We start from the raw sequence: 17820 nt of genomic DNA, 5'->3' as shown, positions 1-17820 counted from the left end.
GATGATATAGTGGCAGTATTCAAGCTACAATTAGAAAAAACAACCCATCTTTTAAACGAAGAATTTAAAAACTTTGGAATGAGGATCAGCAGCAGTAAGATCAAAATAATGAAATTAGAAGAGAAGTTGAAAACATCTCAATATTCCTGGAGAACCAAACCCTAGAACAAGTAAAATCCTTTGTCTAATGAGGAAGCACCATTACACACAATTTGGACAGCAGTGAAACAGCAAAACACAGAATAAACATTGGATGGTCAAACATGAATAAATTAAACATAATATGGAACAATGGCAAACTCTTGAAACATCTTAAAATCAAACTATTCAAAGCCATGATCATCCCTACAGCAACATATGGAAGTGAGTCAAAGAAGGTACTACTCAAAATAAGTGCATTCGAGGGGTAAGAAATATAAAGAAAACACAAGTGGACATAAAACCACAGAACAGTAAAGCAGAATCTCCAGCTCCAATGGTTTGGCCATGTCCAGAGAATGCCTCTCACAGACTTCCAAACATTGTGCTAAATGGAAAAATAGGAAAACAGTGTCCACCTGGAAGACCAAGGAAATGTTAGCTCAGATCCATAAAAGAAACAGGTAAATTCCCCAACTTCTCATTACTATGTTCTAGAAGACTAGAAATAGAACCATTTGGAGACATATTGTGATGGATGAGATGAGATTAAGAAGAAGAGAAGTATATCACATTTTGTTTGAGATAATGGAATAATCATAGGATTGGAAAGACAGAAAAAGCAGAACAAAAATGTTATATAACAAGTATCTAAGCGTCAGTCATAAAACTAAAGCTAATTTCTCAGTTTATGTTAAGAATATATAATTATTAGTTCAATCTAAGATATGCAATTAATGTTATATTGATTTTAATACTAAAATAACAATAAAAATCTTACCAAATTGCTTTTGTCTATATTAATATAGTTCACATCTAATGGCAAAGTGACAAACAGCATGGTTTCAAAGGCATCTTCCTTGGAATTTGTAATAAATATATCAAATTTCAATTTCTTGATGCTGCCTATTATGAAAGAGTCCATATTGCTAAAAAAATGCAGTATAAACTGTTAGTTAAAGTACATATATCACAATTTATTTTACAGCAGAATAAAATTATAATTTTTATTATAATATAATATAATTTATTATAATATACATTGATGTCCAAAAGCTCAGGATGAACTACATTTTTACTTATATATGAAAACATTTTCATGACCAGCCAAATGTGAACATAAATTTATTGCCAGCATACTAAAAAATTATATTACACAAAAATTAAACTACAATACATTTTTGACAAAAGTTAAGCATTTTAAGGATGTATTTAAGGAATTAATGTACAGTGCTTATGAAAAACTATGAAGAGAAACATTCCAGTATGGAATATGTCCTTCCCAAACTGTGATGCAGCACTCACAACTTCACCATGCTTAGCACTAAGTAATTATTATTATTATTATTATTATTATTATTTGACACCTCCAGGGAGTCTAAAGACTCATCGAAAGAGGGTACCTGCTCTACAACTCTGTCTCAACCACTCAATCCACAACTGACCACAACTACACCAACGCCATCTACCGCCAACCACCACCACTAGTATTTCCACAGACAACACAAACATCCATGCCCACGGTGAGATTCAAACCCGCAGCCTTTTGGCTGGAGAGCGGATACGCTAACCACTCAGGAGTTGTTGAAGCAAACTGGCTCACTCATCCTTCAGAGCAAGAGTAAAGCCTTGTTTGTTTTCTAGAGCAAAATTTCAAGCAGCAATGCATCTCCCTAGTGTGTCCCAAACGTGTTCTCTAGGGTTGAGATATGGGGAACATGCTAGCCATTCAATTCGATTAATAACCTCAGTTTCCAGAAGTATCTTTGCTGCTCATGTATGATGTAGTGAGGCATTGTCATTGATAAAAATGAATTCTTCACCTACAGCACTATGGAACAATCAAACATGACATTGAAGAACTTGTTGCAATATCGCTCACCAGTCATAGTCCCTTTTTCCAGCACTTAAAGCTCGGTGCATCCATTAAGCATAATGCCTTCCCAGCACTGCCATAACTATCCGTCTCAAGAACATTCTCACGATGGTAAGCAGTACCTCTTTCACTGCAGATCAAGTGTCATCTAGAATCGGTGAAAAGACTAAAACTACTCATCTATAAAGAGTACATTATCCCATTTGTGTCTTGTCCAATTTTTATGGATACAACACCACTGAATGTGTGCTGTACGATGAGCTGTGGATACAAGGATGCAGATTACAGGCATATAGGTCTACTTGTTGCAAGCATCTTGCCACAGTTTGAACTATCCGTCTCAAGAACATTCTCACGATGGTAAGCAGTACCTCTTTCACTGCAGATCAAGTGTCATCTAGAATCGGTGAAAAGACTAAAACTACTCATCTATAAAGAGTACATTATCCCATTTGTGTCTTGTCCAATTTTTATGGATACAACACCACTGAATGTGTGCTGTACGATGAGCTGTGGATACAAGGATGCAGATTACAGGCATATAGGTCTACTTGTTGCAAGCATCTTGCCACAGTTTGTCAAGATACCTCTGTTCAGGAACTGGCTTGCAAGCTGACCTGCTGTGGTGCAGCGATTACGTTTTGTTGTTATAATCAAAAATCTCTCTTCATGCTCCATGATAGAGCGAGGGTGACCTGTTAGCAAATGTGTGCAACACGTCCCATTGGTTTGAAATGCTGCCCAGAACCTGGATGCAACACTATAATAATTCTTCCCTGTGTGAAATCATCTAGATGACATCTTTGAGACATTACAAGACATCGAAGTTTGCAACTTTATTCCTTCATAAAAAGAGATAGGGGTGACTGAAGCAAAGAAGACAAAAACTGGTGAGAGCTTTCTGAGCAATAAATACAAAGTGTTACATTCAGGCAATGACAATCAAGGAAAAGATGGAGTAGCTGTGGCATTCAACACTAGATGCGAGGCTAATCTTCTTGAATGGCAGGCAATCTCAAGTAGAGTGATGTGGCAGGTGTCAGAATGGGGAGCAGGATAGTAAGACTTATTCGTCCTACAAGTCCCACTAGGGTAGCGGTGGAGGAATTTTTTGAGGCTTTGGAGAAAGCAACTGACACAATTAAAAAGGAAAACTTGGTCCTTGTTGGGGATCTTAATAGCACAGTAGGAAATGATTGTCAGACATACAAAAGTATTTTTGGAAAATTTGGAGAAAAGAGTAAAGCTAATAATAATGGCAAACACTTGTTGAATTTTTTCTCAGGACATGGACTGGTTATTACTAACACAATGTTCCAACATAAAAATGTGCACAGGCTCACATGGAGAGAAGAGCAAGGTATAGGAAAAGTCCTCATTGACTATGTTATTGTCGATGTAAACTGTACGGTCTGGACTTACAGAGCACACCATCAACACTAGACATAGAGTTCAGTGGAACAGACAAAAGTCATTCACAAAAGTTGGTTCCTAGTGGAACGGCTATACAAAGAAATGTTACTTCGCTCCCCTAACCTACACAGATCCAATGGTCTACATCTTTTCCCCTTGTGGGAGATATTACTCTATAAATCAGCAAATCTTTCCTAACTTTTGTAATTGTATATATATATATAAATGTTATTTATTTATTTAATTTTTGTTGTTGTTGAAACAAATTTAGGAAATTTAACCTTAGCTACTTAGGTGGTGCTTTGTGAATATATAAGTTATTGTTTAATTAGCCTTTGTACTTGTACTGATGATGCCTGTGATACTCAGGCATCATCAGTACAAAAATTCTACTAATAAAGAATATTTTGCATGAGTTAATTCTGTTGTTATAATAGTAAGTAAAGTGGATGGTATTCAACCAAGGATGCTCAAGTATGGGGGTATGAGGGTCTTGAAGTGGCTGTACTGCATAGTTCAGAGGGCCTGGACAGAGGGACAAATTCCAGATGATTGGAATAGAACTCTCATAGTACCCATATATAACAAGGGAGATGGGGGTGAGTGTGAGAATTGCAGAGGTATTTCTCTACTGAGTGTGTTTCTGGTAAGATTTATGCTGGTATACTTGAGAAACAGTTGACAAGGATTGTGGAAGAGAGGCTTGGTGAGGGACAGGCTGAATTCAGGCCAAAGAGAGGCTGTCAGAATCTGATATTCACTTTACGACAAATAGCTGAGAAATCATGGGAATATAACAAAGATCTGTATTTAAGTTTTGTAGATCTGAAAAAGGCATATAACAAGGTGCCAAGAGAGAAGCTATTCAAAAAGGTTCAGTTACATGCTGTCAATGGGGCATTATATCAAGCAATACTTTGTCTTTGAGCTGTAAGTCAGCAGTTAGAATTGAAGAAAGAACAGAAAGATGGTTTTATGTTAAATCTGGTGTCAGACAGGATGTACATCATCCCTTCTGTTATTCATTATCTATATGGATCACATTATGAAGGAAAGTGGTATTAAACCTGATATCAAAATTGGAGCTGTTAATCTCAGCTCTTTACTTTTTGCAGATGATGTTATACTTCTAAATAAATCCTGTACAAGTCTGCAAGATTCCCTGACTAAATTGAATAACTGTTGTAATAGATTTGGTATGAAGGTCAGCAATAACAAGACAAAGACAATGAAACTAGGCAGAAACATTGAAAATATCAACTGCACCGTGAATGGAGAATCTATAGAACAAATCAAACATTTCAGTTACTTAGGCACGATTTTTAGTGAAGATGGTAAATTAAATATGGAAATAGACAACAGAATCACCAAAGCTGGTATTTATCCTTATGAATTTATCCAATTGACTAGGAAGTCAATTGGATAAATTCATAAGGAATAAGAGAGAAATTAATCAAAACACTAAATTAGCTGTATACAAGACACTATTCAAACCAATTTTAACTCATGGATCTGAGAGCTGGGTCAGAAGTAAAACACTTGACCATAGACTAGAGACTGCAGATATGAGAGTCCTGAGAGAGAGATTAGGGGCATGAACAGATGGCATCAATGGCAATATCATATTAAAAATGAGGATATTAGGAAAGAACTTGACATTGTCAGCATCCAGCAATGTGTTAGCAAAGCTAATCTCAGGTGGTATGGTCAGTTAAACAGAATGGGAGAGGAAAGAATAGCAAAACAAGTGTTCTCTGTCAGGTTGGCAGGAAAAAGACCCAGAGGAAGACCAAGATATTGGTGGATTGATATGGTAAAAAGTGCCTTAGAAGACAGAAATATAAGATCTGATAATGTTGGAGTCTTGACAGGTAACAGACTAATTTGGAGGAAAATTGTAGGCAAGAAGTTTGTAATGCTGTAAATTTTTTACGTAGTGCTATCATGTACACTCTTTCTTTTAAGGTTACACTGTGATCAGCATTCGTATTTATGAATTTAGGGACACAAAACACACGTGTTGAAAAGATTATTTTACTAATTAATAATAAAATAATTACTTTACGTTTCGACTCCTGTATTGAGGTCATCATCAGAAGAATACATGTGTATAAGAACCAAGCTACATGCGGTTGCACTCTATACAGGTAAATTATATCTACGTTGTTAACTAATCTTTTTTCTTAGCCTGCCCTCTAGTGATTAAAAAAAAAAAAAAAAAAACTACATAAACTCTGCTAAAGTCCTCACGTACTAGGATTCTTCTGGAATTATACAGTTCATATTGGTATATTACGATTATCTTCTGGATTTGTACAGTAAGGTTGCTATTGAATGTTCAGGAAAAAAAAAAAAACACTTCACCAAGTCTTCTTGTATTGAGATTTTTCTTTGTGGTTGCTATTAAGGTTGCAGATAGGTCCTCCACATTCTTGGAATGGTTAGACCATCATTTTTATTCAGATTCGGATCATGTTTGAGCATTTCGCATGCTTCCTTGAATTTCCACTCGAACCAGGTTTTGGTGCAGTGTAGGGACTTAGTACCTTTCAATCAATTCTGTGGTATGTTTGGAGTGCATGGTCAGAAAGGCCGGTTTTTTCCAAAATGGAAGTATTTTATGTGTCGTTTGTGTTCATCCTTCCTGATTGGGATGGTTCACCCTGTTTCCCCTATGTATGGTATGTTCCATGTGCATTGTATTTTGTAAACCCCTGGGTGGGCTAGGTGTGGCACAGAATCCTTGGAAGAACTGAGTAATTGTCTTAATTTTGTCAGGGGTTTAAAGGTGGTTTTGATGATGTATTTGTGTAGTGTTCTGTCTATTTTCTCAGAAATGCCTCTATCTAACATATGGTATAGCAATAGCATTCTTGAAATCTTTTTTGTTATTAGTGGTATGTTTGAGGCAGATCTTGTGAATAGTTTTTATACTGTATCCATTTTTTATAAAGGTATGTTTGATGGTCTCATATTCCTGGTTAAGAGCTTGTCCATTTGAACAAACAGTTTGAGCTCTGTGTTTAAGGATGCTTATGACCCCTTGTTGGGTGGGGATAAGAAATTTTGTGTATGTACTGGCCTGTGTGTGTAGGTTTGCAGTAAACTGAGAAGGAGAGACAGCCTGAAGGAAGACGTGTGATAAGTGTGTCTAGGAACGGAAGAGAGTTATTTTTTCTATTTCAATGGTGAATTGGATGTGTTTGTGTTGTTTGTTCAGGTGGCTAAGAATGTATTTAGTGCTTCGCGGCCGTGGGGCCAAATGGCAAAAATATCGTCGACGTATCTGAGCCAAATTTTGGGTTTTAGGCAAGCCGACTCTAGAGCTCGTTGCTCAAAGTCTTCCATATAAAAGTTTGCTATTGGGGAGAAAAGTGGTGAGCCCATGGCTGTACCCTCTTTTTGAAGGTAAAAATTGTTTTGCCACACGAAACATCTGGAGCGAGTACGTGGGCAAAGAGGACCGTGATGTCGTGTGGAAATGTGTTCTGTAAGAGCAAGATAGTATCACTGATTGGGACATTCGTGAAAAGGGAAGTTATGTCAAAGCTGACTAATAGATCTTCGTCGTTGAGTGTAATGTTTTTAATTTTGTTTATGAAATGTTGTGTATTTTTTATGTAGGAAGGGGAATGAACAACCAATTCCTTGAGTATGGCCGCTAATTTTTTGGCTGAGTGGTAATTTGAGCTGTCGATTCCTTCCACAATTGGACGTAAAGGTGTGTCTGTTTTGTGTACTTTTGGCAGGCCATAAATTCTGGGCGTGCAGGCATACTGCGGTATTAATTTTTTAATTATTTCTTCCAGCCAAGTGTTAACTGATTTAAGTAGTTCAGTAGTTTTCTTTTTGTTGCATTGCGTGGGGTTGTAATTTACCTTTGGTAGGTGTTGTGGTCCGATACCAAATGGTTCATTTTTTCTATGTAGGTTGTCCGATTTAAAGCAACAGTGGTATTCCCTTTATCTGCTTTTGTGATAATAATGTCAAGGTTATTTTTTAGGGATTTGAGGGCCAGTTTTTCAGCTTTGTTTAGGTTGCTGCTTAATTTTTTGGTTGAATTTAGTAAACACAAATAATAAAAAAATAATAATACTATGGTGAATACAAGAAGTTAAAGAAGCAGTCCTGGAAAAGAAGAAAACATACCAAAAGTTCCTTGCAAATAAGTCAGCAGATACCCTAAAAGAATACAGAAAAAAATAAAAGTGAGCTAAGCTGTGTGTAATAGTAGCTAAACAAAAGTCATAGGAAGACTTTGGGGTAGAGCATAAAAAATAAATATCAGGAAGGTTGCAAAATGTTCTGGAGGCTATTGAAGAAGCTTAGAAATGGAGGAAAGAGTACTATAAAATGAATCGAAGATGATAAAGGTAACATGAAAACTGAAGATAAGGATGTCCTAGATGTCTGTGAAAAACTAGATGGGACAGCAATGAGGTGATCACGTGATCAGAATACATCATGAAAATTAGGGAAACAACTGCCATGTTAGAGTAAAACTTTAGTTTAATATAAACCAAAACAAACACTCTTATTAGCAATACATTTATAAATAATGGCTATAGAAAAAAAACTATTAATAAAGTTCTTTATAAAACTTCATCAAAAAATAATATAGATCACAGTAAAACCACAGCTATCCCATACATTAAAGGGTTATCAGAAAAAAATTAATAGAATCCTACACCATTATAATCTTAATGCCACTTTTAAACTGCTTTTAAAATTAAAAAACATATTCGGCTCCTCTTCCCCCATTGGCATATCCCTGAAGTTTATTGCATCTATTGCACTGTAACTTACCTTATATTGGAGAAACTGGATGTGCAATCCTTATCCGTAAAAAAGACATCTGTACAAATGACACATTAAATTTAACAATTTTGGTGAAGCAAGCATCTTGGATCACACTCTTAACGCCTACACCAAATTAATTGGAAAGTACTTGCTCATTACATCATACAAAAACCTGGTATGAACGGAAATTTAAAGAAGCCTGTGAAATTTTGATTCCCCACTCTAATCTTAACAATAATGGTGGCATAAAAATCCCAAGAATTTGGATGGCACACATTCAGCCCACTTAGTTTCCAGCAAATCCTGACTTTAGGACAGGATTTTTTGCTTTTATTGGTCACTATCCATACCAGTAGGTTGTAATTTATACATATACTCATATAAATAATCTTTTATTTTTATTTATTATTTATCAATTTTTTCCTTTTTGTAAAAAAGGAAAAAATTAATAAATAATTAATTGGAAAAATTAATTGATTGGAAAAATTAATTATTTATTTATTTAATTAAATAAATTTTTAATTAAATAAATTAAAAATTTATTTAATTTTCCAATTAAATAAATTAATTGGAAAAAAAAACTGCTTTGATGCAGTTTTTTTTTCCACTGGAGGTCAGGTTGTAATAGTTGGTCAGTAACTTTAGCATTCCATGTAGATTGTATAGTGCAGCTTGTTTATTTGTATATATGTGTATACTCCAGATGATAACCTTAATGTGAAGGTCAAAATGTCGAGTGATTATTTTGATTTATATTAAACTCAAGTTTTACTCTAACACAGCAGTTGTTTCCATAATTTTCATGATGCATTTGTATCCATAAAATCATCCACGGATAATCATTTCTTGTTCTACTGGTCATATATCAAAAGAACTCACTGAGATTTTTCTTGGCCTGTTTTGCTAATTCCTGCTCATACTGCACTTTTATCTTTATCAACCAGTCATCTTTATTGCTGCTAGTTGTCCTTTGTACTATTCATGGAACTGATTATTACCATTCATCTTAATGTCTCTATTATGCTTTCTTCCAGAATGTATGATTAATCTCTTAATTCATTAATTTCTTTTAATCTCCTGACATCTGAAATATATTCAGACATTATTACAGCTACTGTTAAATAGTTCTTGACTGGAATCTAAGCAACACTGATTTTCTTTCTAACCAACTCTTTTCCATGCTACATCTCCAAACTGTCTTCTGGGCTTTCCATAATTACTGGCTATGTACATTTTTTCATAACAGAAGGCTGGCTACCACCACCCAAATGATCACCATGTGGGTGATGATGAAGTTATTTGATATTAATTTCTCCCTTGCATTCTATATACAAAATCATCCTCTGATGAAGTAATCACATGCAAAACTCTTGATCTTCAAGTCCTATCTGTTACATATCGTGTAAGGTAGTGTCCTCTAAAATACTTTAGAAATTTATTTCTGTATCCTGAATGCCATCTCTACATTCCAATCTGCTAACTTTATCTATAATTAAAATCACCCATAATGATCATTCTTTTCAGATGGGATATCAGGAGGCTGCTTAGAAAGATAAAAGAGAATAGTGCGACAGGAAGGGTAGTCAGTGTGTTGCCTAGGTATGACTTGTGGTGAAATGAGACGGAGAGCAAGGATTATGAATGATATGCTGGCTGAAATGCGTGATGAGATAGGAGTACAGTTTGTTAATGTGTGGAATGAGTTTGAGGAATGAAGTGAGCTGTATGTGAGCAATAGACTGCATTTGAGTGGTTATGGTGTGAGTCGCTTGGAGAGACTGCTGCTGGAAGGCAGAAAAGTGAGTAGAGAGAATGAATCAGAGCAAGTGGGAAGTGATGTGGAAGAGGTGGTTATGAATGGGGAAATGAGTGGAATGAGTACAGAAAATGAGAGAATGGGTGTGCAAGAGGAGCAGAGAAACAGGGAGGCTTAGGGGTACACAGCATGAGAAAGGTGGATGCTCCAAGAGGGGGTGAGAGCATGTATAGAAAGGAAAGGAATGGGATGATCTCAGATCAAGGGGAAACAGTTGGAATTGAAAAGGGTTCTAAAATGAAGGAGAAGGGGAAATGGCTCCAGTCGAGCATGAAGAGATCACATCGCGTGAGTGGTATCAGTGGAACTAGCTGTAGATCCAGAAATGAGCTGTTATGTTTGTATACAAATGCTAGAAGTATAAGAAACAAGGCAGATGAAATGGTTGCGTTATTGCGTCTGTTCACCCAAAGATTGTCGGAATAAGTGAGACATGGTTGGAAGAGAATGTTGGAAGATCTCTATTCCTGACAAGAATAGAGATGGAAGGGTATAATGTGTTTCGTGAGGATTGAAGGAGTAAAAAGGGAGGGAGAGTGCTATTGATGATAGAGAAAGAGTTATGTCCATACAAAATAGAGATGCAAGAGGGAAATAGTGCCAGGTGCTTTTGAGGCAGTATGGTGTGAGACAGAGGTAAATGGAATCAAATACTTGGTGGAATGTTGTTATAGACCAGGTAATGTGGACGGTAGTGATAATGAAATGTACAATCAAATTAGCCAAGCAAATAAGAAAAGGGTGATCATTATGGGTGGTTTTAATTATGACAATATAGACTGAAATGATGAGATAGCAACTAGAAGTAAAGAAAATGAGTTTCTTGAGTTTTTGAGGGATAACTACCTCAGACAGTATGTAATAGAGGGAACACGGGGATTGAGGGTCTTGGATTTGGTCATCTCATCAGAGGATATAATCATAAATGAAGTGTCAAATCATCCACCAATTGGTGAGAGTGACCATGAGGTGATTACCTGGGTGGTTGCCAGCAGTGTAAGGACCTCTGTGAGAAGAGGGTATATGTGGAACTACAAGGGGTGATTATGAAGAGCTCAGGAGACAGCTTGCAGGTGTAGCATGGAATGAGGAGTTATCTGGAAGAGAGATCAATGCAACTTGGGAGGTTTTCAAGAACTATCCAGTAGATGCAAGGTCTAAATGTATTCCAAGGGTGAGAAGGTTAAATAAGGTAGGTGTGAAATGGATGAATGAAGAGATTGAGCATGCTATGTAAAGAAAAAGGGCATTATGGAGGCAGCAGTGGAAATAACCAATTCCATGGTCTACAAAGAGACCAGGCAAGAAGGGTGACTTGGTTGGTGATATGTAGATGAGAAAAGTGTGGTGGAGATACTTAATGAGCAGTTCATAAAGGTTTTTCAATTCTTGTGAATGTGACTTCATGGAGAGATTGAGAGCAGTTGATGATGGGGAAGAGAGACTGACTGTAAGTGAGCAAGAGGTGTATGGGGAGTTGAGTAAACTAGATGTTAATAAGGCAGTGGGACTTGATAATATATCACCACGTATACTGAAGGAATGTGCCAGGGAGTTGACATCTGCCTTGACATATTTTTTTAATACAAGTCTTGCACTCGGTCAAGTTCCTAAGGAGTGGAAGGAGGGCAAGATTGTGCCACTTCATAAAGGAGGTGATTGAACTCAAGCATCAAACTATAGGGCCTATATCTGTGTGTCAGCTGTTGTGATTAAGTTGTTGGAGAAGCTTCTGAGAACTAGGATCCATAGTTGGGTTGACTACAATGGTGTTATCTTTGATGGACAGCATGGATTTGCTAAAGGGAGATCATGTTTTAGTAATCTACTTACTTATTATAATAAAGCGACTGCTTCCTTGGACATAGGAGAAGGATACACAGTAATATACTTGGATTTCGCAAAGGCTTTTGGTAGAGTACCTCATGATAAGTTAACAGTCAAACTAGAGCAGATGGGGTTGGATATAAGATTAGTGCATTGGATTGGAGACTGGCTACCTGATAGGCATCCACAAGTTGTGTATGGGGGAGCAATATCAATGAAAGGGAAAGTCACTAGTGGAGTGCCTCAGGGGTCTGTTTTAGGGCCATTACTGTTTAACTTGTAAAGATTTGGATGGAGATATTCAGTTGTTTACAGAAGATGCAAAGTTGGGATGAACCATGAAGAGTAGTGAAGATGTTGTGGCCTAACAAGAAGACTTGAATAAATTGAGTGATTGGGCACAGAAATGGGAATGTGAGTTCAATGTTGCAAAATGTAAGGTTTTAAAATTTAGAAAACAAAGATGGGATGCAGAATTTATGCTTGATGAGGATATATTGTTGGAGGTGGAGGAAATAAGAGATCTGGTGGTGATAGTGGATAAAGATCTAAAATTTAGGGGACACATAGCCAAAATTATGAAGACAACACGAAGGCTTCTGGGAGTGATGCGGAGGACACTGACATGTAGAAGTAGGGAGATTCTTGTTCTGTTGCATAAGGCTTTGATTAGGCCACACACATGGACTATTGTGCCCAGATTTGGTCACCTGGTTTTCAGAAGGATGAAGAGATGTTGGAAAGGGTCCAAAGACTATGGTAGTTTCTGACCTCTGGAATGTTGAGTATGAGGAAAGATTGAGAAGATGCAATTTGCAGAGTCTGGTGAACAGGAGGAAGCGGGAGATATGATAGAGACCTACAAGTTGGTAAGGGGTTGTTATAGGACCAATATGGGAGTAGTTCTAAAGAAAATAGTGGGAGATCAGGGGAGAACCAGAGGTCATCCCTGGAAACTGTATAAAGAGGTTGTGAGTAGTGGAGTGAGAGGCAGGTTTTTTTGTGCAGAATTGTAAATGATTGGAATGTCTTGCCTGAGAGTGTGGTGTCTGCAAGGAGTTTGAGTGTTTAAGACATGGTATGATGAGCTGTGTGTGTGATAAAAGGACCTCCCAGATGAGTCTTTGACTCCATGAGGTCTTGGGGGTAATAATAATAATAATGCCTCTGCTATTATCAGCAGCATTCTCCCTCCCCTTTATTTTTTGGTCTTCCTCTCCACATGCAAATCATCATACCCTTCAATCTCTATTCTTGTGAGGATATCATCCTCATCGAACAATATTTCACTTATTCCAATAATTTTGGAACAACAAACTCTATCAATGCAACAATTTCATTCTCCTTGTTTCTAATACGCAGACATAAACACAAGTATTCATTTTTGAGTCCATATCCAGTTCTACTCATGAAACCCCTCAGCTGTGACTTCTCCATACCTGATAGTGTTCATTCCTCTTTATCACCATCCAGATCCTAACCCCAAATTTAACTACTCTCTTAGCATTGCAATGCAGGCCATCCAATTCTTTTGTTGGCAAACATTACACATCCACTACTGTTTCTGGAAACCACCCAGAAATAGTAGTGTTGTGTAGGTGTGAGGTTCACCCTCATTGCCTCCATCTCTCTCTCTCTGTCCAGCTTGCATTGTGGTTCTGGTATTCGGAGAGCTCATCGAATGAACAATTCATCGAATGACAAATCGTTGAAAACGCAATTCATCAAAAACACAATTCACCGAAAATTTAAAATTTTCGAAAATGTTATTAAAAATTGATCCATTTAGAACAAAAGCCGAACCATGCCAAGGGAGATAGCAATGCTACTTTAATAGGAAAAATATAATAGTACAATATGGTTTCTTGTAGTCTTTCTTGTCCAATAACTGTTTCATGTCTGTTCATGAGATTCATCATAAACACAATTCACCGAAAATTTAAAATTTTCGAAAATGTTATTAAAAAAACTGATCCATTTAGAACAAAAGCCGAACCATGCCAAGGGAGATAGCAATGCTACTTTAATAGGAAAAAATTATAGAACAATATGGTTTCTTGTAGTCTTTCTTGTCCAATAACTCTTTCATGTCTGTTCATGGGACTGATTTACTTGTTTCTGGGAGACAAAGCCCAGCCATCTCTGTATTATGCCTGCTACCTTACCTTCAGCTGAACAGGACTGATAAAAATTATGCAAGTTGTAAAAGGGATTCCAACTACCCAGGTCTTTCTAACTAAATGGCTCAGTTATACTGACTGAACTATGCAGGCTCCATTATTATTAATGTTGCTAGTAGTAATATGTGACTTCAATACAGCAATTATTATGGGATGAATTTTACTCAGATTCACTATTTGAAACTTTTACAAGAAATTGTCGAACCATTTTCAGTTCAGCTGTATTCAGGGCAACAAAGAAATAACATGTCCAAATTATGTGTTACAATAACTCTCTGACTTAGCAGAATTAGTAGAAGTTGCCAGTACAAGAAGCTGTCTGCATGATTCAGTTTTTCTTCTAAATGGATCACTTTTATCATAACATTATTGAAAATTTAAAATTTTCGGTGAATTGTCGCTTGATGTATTCCCTTTTCGATGAATTTTCATGGAACATGTTGCTCTCTCATTCCCTTCTTTCTCAAACTACTCATCTCTCTATTCAGAAACACTTCTTCATAATCTCCTACTTATTAACATCATTTCTTTCTTTTCCAGATTTCATGTTCAGTTCTGTCATTACTATTCTCTCCAGCAATGCTCTCTCATTAATTCACAAAAAATCATTCAAATGCAGTTCCTCACTCTTGTACATCTCTACTTGTGCTCAAATTTATCACACAAGTTCATAAATTGCACTCATTACTCCTCACATAGCTCTGCAAACATATTATCCATAATCTTTACCACTGTATCCAGTGGTGAGCGAGCTATGGAAATTTTAACAAAGGGCTCGCATCGTCGAGCAAAAAAAAAAAGAAAAGAAAAAAAAAGCCTAACTTAGTCCTTATAATACTTATATTGAGACTTTGTAGAGCTTCTGACAGATATGATAATTCCTGTAGGATATCAATCATTAATGATTGATATCCTACAGATCTTTTAAAATTTCCAAATTGAGAAGTCGGTTCAAAAAGCCCTTATATTTATTGTTTGATGCAAAATGCTTGCATAAAGCTGGGTAATTTCTCCACAAGAGCCATTCGTAAACTGCAAACTGCCCATCATGGTCCAAACACATGGCCGATCTTTAAAATTTCGATACCAAGGTCTTTTGCAATCATAATTAATTCTCGTTGATTTTTTGATGATTGATGATAAAAAGCATATAATTTATCCATAAATAATTCAAAATGATTTATTTCCTTAATGTTTTTTTATCCAATCGTCTAATGCTAAATCACAATGTTGGGAAATTTTTGTAGACGTTTGATTGCAACATCTGATTTGTTTCCTAACATAAAACTAGTTTCCATCAGAACAAAATGCAATGAAATGATTTTTTATATAGTTATCAGAAAATCCATATGAATTTAAAGTAGCAATTATTGTAGCATGCATATATTCCACTGTAATATTTTCTAGTTCTACAAGATTATTAAACAAGAAGAACAAGGGACTCGCAAATTTGAGAAAAATTTAACAAAGGGCTTGCGTGAGCCCCTTATAGCTCACCACTGACTATCACACCACACCATCATTAATAACTTCATGATATCCATTCTCACATTCTTCTTCTTTTGTGAACTAAATTATTTGTTCCTATCCTCAACCATCCTCAACTTTTTTGTTTGCTTACTCTTCTTAATCATCATGTTAATCCTCCTTCTTGGAAAGCAATTCCTCATTTCTCATTCTCATTTTTTCTCATTCCTCACACAATGAATAATGAAATCTCCACATAGACCCACTCTTTTTCATTCAATATTTCCATATCCTTCCATTCTTCATCTTCCACATTTCTCGTTTCATTTTTTGCATAGAAAACAATCCATGCAGATGCAGTGAATAAACTGAACAAGCTACATCAACACTAAATTGCAATATTTACTGCTATCAAAGAATTTCAAAAAGCTATTCCATAGATCATACATTGTGTGAATTACCAGATGATAGCAAAAAAGTTGCAACTCACCACAAAGCATGTATTTCAGCTTGCATCTTTTGCAAATACTTTCTATTTGTGGAGGTTGAGAGGAAGACATATTTAGTTGGATATTGCTATAGGCCTGGGAATGTGGAAGGTGGTGATGAAGAAATGTATAAACAACTTGGATTAGTGAACAAGGGAAGGGTAATTATTATGGGTGATTTTAATGATGTGGTATAGATTGGAATAAAGAGATAGCATTTGGGAATAAGGAAAATGAATTTCTTGAGTCCTTGAGAGATAAACTATCTCAAGCAGCACGTAAAGAAGAGCAAGTGAGGATCAAGAGTTCTAGATTTCATCAGAGGATGTAATTGTTAGAGGGGGTTTCACATTTTCTTCCAGTTGGTGAAAGTGATCATGAAGTAATCACCTGTGTTGTGGCTATAATAATGAAGCCAACGAGGGAACAGTATATTGAATGTCCAGACTTCAACATTTCAACATTGAAATATATATGCACTAACTTTCCATATTTGTTTACAGTTATTTCCTCTACGTTTTATTGGTTATTTCTTCTTTTTTAATGTGCACGAAGGCTGATACAAGTACTACTAAGGCTTTGTTTTCATTTCTCTCAGTTCTAATCATTCAATCTTTTTATAAAAATAAAAGTGTATATATGTATATATATGTGGAATTATAAGGCTGGTGATTATGACAAGCTTAGGAGACAGCTTGGAGCTATAACACGGAACGAGGAGTTGAGTGGTAAGGAAATAAATGCTGCATGGGAACTCACAAAGAAACATATAACAGCATCAATGTATGAATGTATTCTGAAGGCCAAAAGGCTGAATTAGGTAGGTGTAAAATGGATGAACGTGGAGCTTAAGCATGAAATCTGAAAAAAGAAAATACTTGGAAGTACAAGATGAATAATGGTAATAATCAGTCACATGAAGAATATAAAGAACAAGCCAGGAGAGTGACTCAGTTAGTAAAGAAAACAAAAGTAGAGTATGACCAGAAATTGCCAAATCAGGCAAAGAAAAACCCTAGAGTTTTTTTTTGATATGTCGCAAGTAGAAGGAAGAAAGATCATGTTAAGAAGTTAAGGGATGAAAGTGGTAGAATGGTAACTGCCGCAGAAGATGTTGAGGTATTCAGTGATCAATTTATAAGGGTGTTTCATCTTGATCAGGGTAAAATCATGAGGAACTTAAGTGTAGAGGACATAGGAGGGGGGGGAATAGCTTAATTGTAAGTGAACAGGAGGTATTTGAGGAAATAAATAAACTTGATGTCAATAAGGCAAAAGGATTTGATGACATATCACCACATATCTTAAGGAAATGTTCCAGGGAATTGACAGTAGGATTGGCATGCCTGTTTCAATAAGAGTCTTACAATTACAATGACACAGATTCCAAGGGAGTGGAAGGAGGGTAAAATTGTTCCACTGCATAAAGGTGGTGATAAGGCTATAGCTTCAAATTATAGGCCAGTCTGTGTATCTGGAGTTGTGGTGAAGGTTCTGGAGAGATTGGTGAGAAGTAGGATACAGAAATAGGTTGATAACAGCAGCATTCTCTGTGGTAATCAGCATGGGTTTGTTAAGGGGAGATCATGTTTCACTAACTTACTTATGTACTATAACAAGGTGACAAATACCTTGGACAGAGTAGATTCGTATACAGTGGTGTACTTGGATTTTGCAAAGGATTTTGATAGACTGCCACATGACAAGCTCTTAAAATTGAAACAGATGGGATTGGATAACGGACTTCTGTGTTGGATTAGTGACCGGCTGTTAGATAGGTATCAGAAAGTTGTATATGGGGATGCAGTATCCCGA

General features: G+C 36.3%; 1 protein-coding gene across 3 annotated transcripts in view; it reads right to left on the bottom strand.

The window, feature by feature from the left end:
- Window positions 1-17820, bottom strand: part of LOC150100462 (integrin alpha-PS2-like) — a 511813-nt gene that overhangs the window by 182680 nt on the left and 311313 nt on the right. For all 3 annotated transcript variants that reach the window (XR_016549302.1, XM_090403279.1, XM_090403280.1), the window contains exon 20: window positions 920-1067. Coding sequence is in view for 2 of the 3 variants with exons in the window: in XM_090403279.1 (XP_090259405.1) it covers window positions 920-1067 (148 nt within the window). In the remaining variant the exon portion in view is untranslated. The remainder of the gene's footprint in view (window positions 1-919; window positions 1068-17820) is intronic.

This window comes from Typopeltis vanoorti, chromosome 13 (genome assembly GCF_054136105.1).
Source record: "Typopeltis vanoorti isolate ZY-2024b chromosome 13, IOZ_Tvanoo_1.0, whole genome shotgun sequence".
In the NCBI taxonomy this organism is placed as follows: domain Eukaryota; kingdom Metazoa; phylum Arthropoda; class Arachnida; order Uropygi; family Thelyphonidae; genus Typopeltis; species Typopeltis vanoorti.
This window is presented reverse-complemented; position numbering and strand designations above follow the sequence as displayed.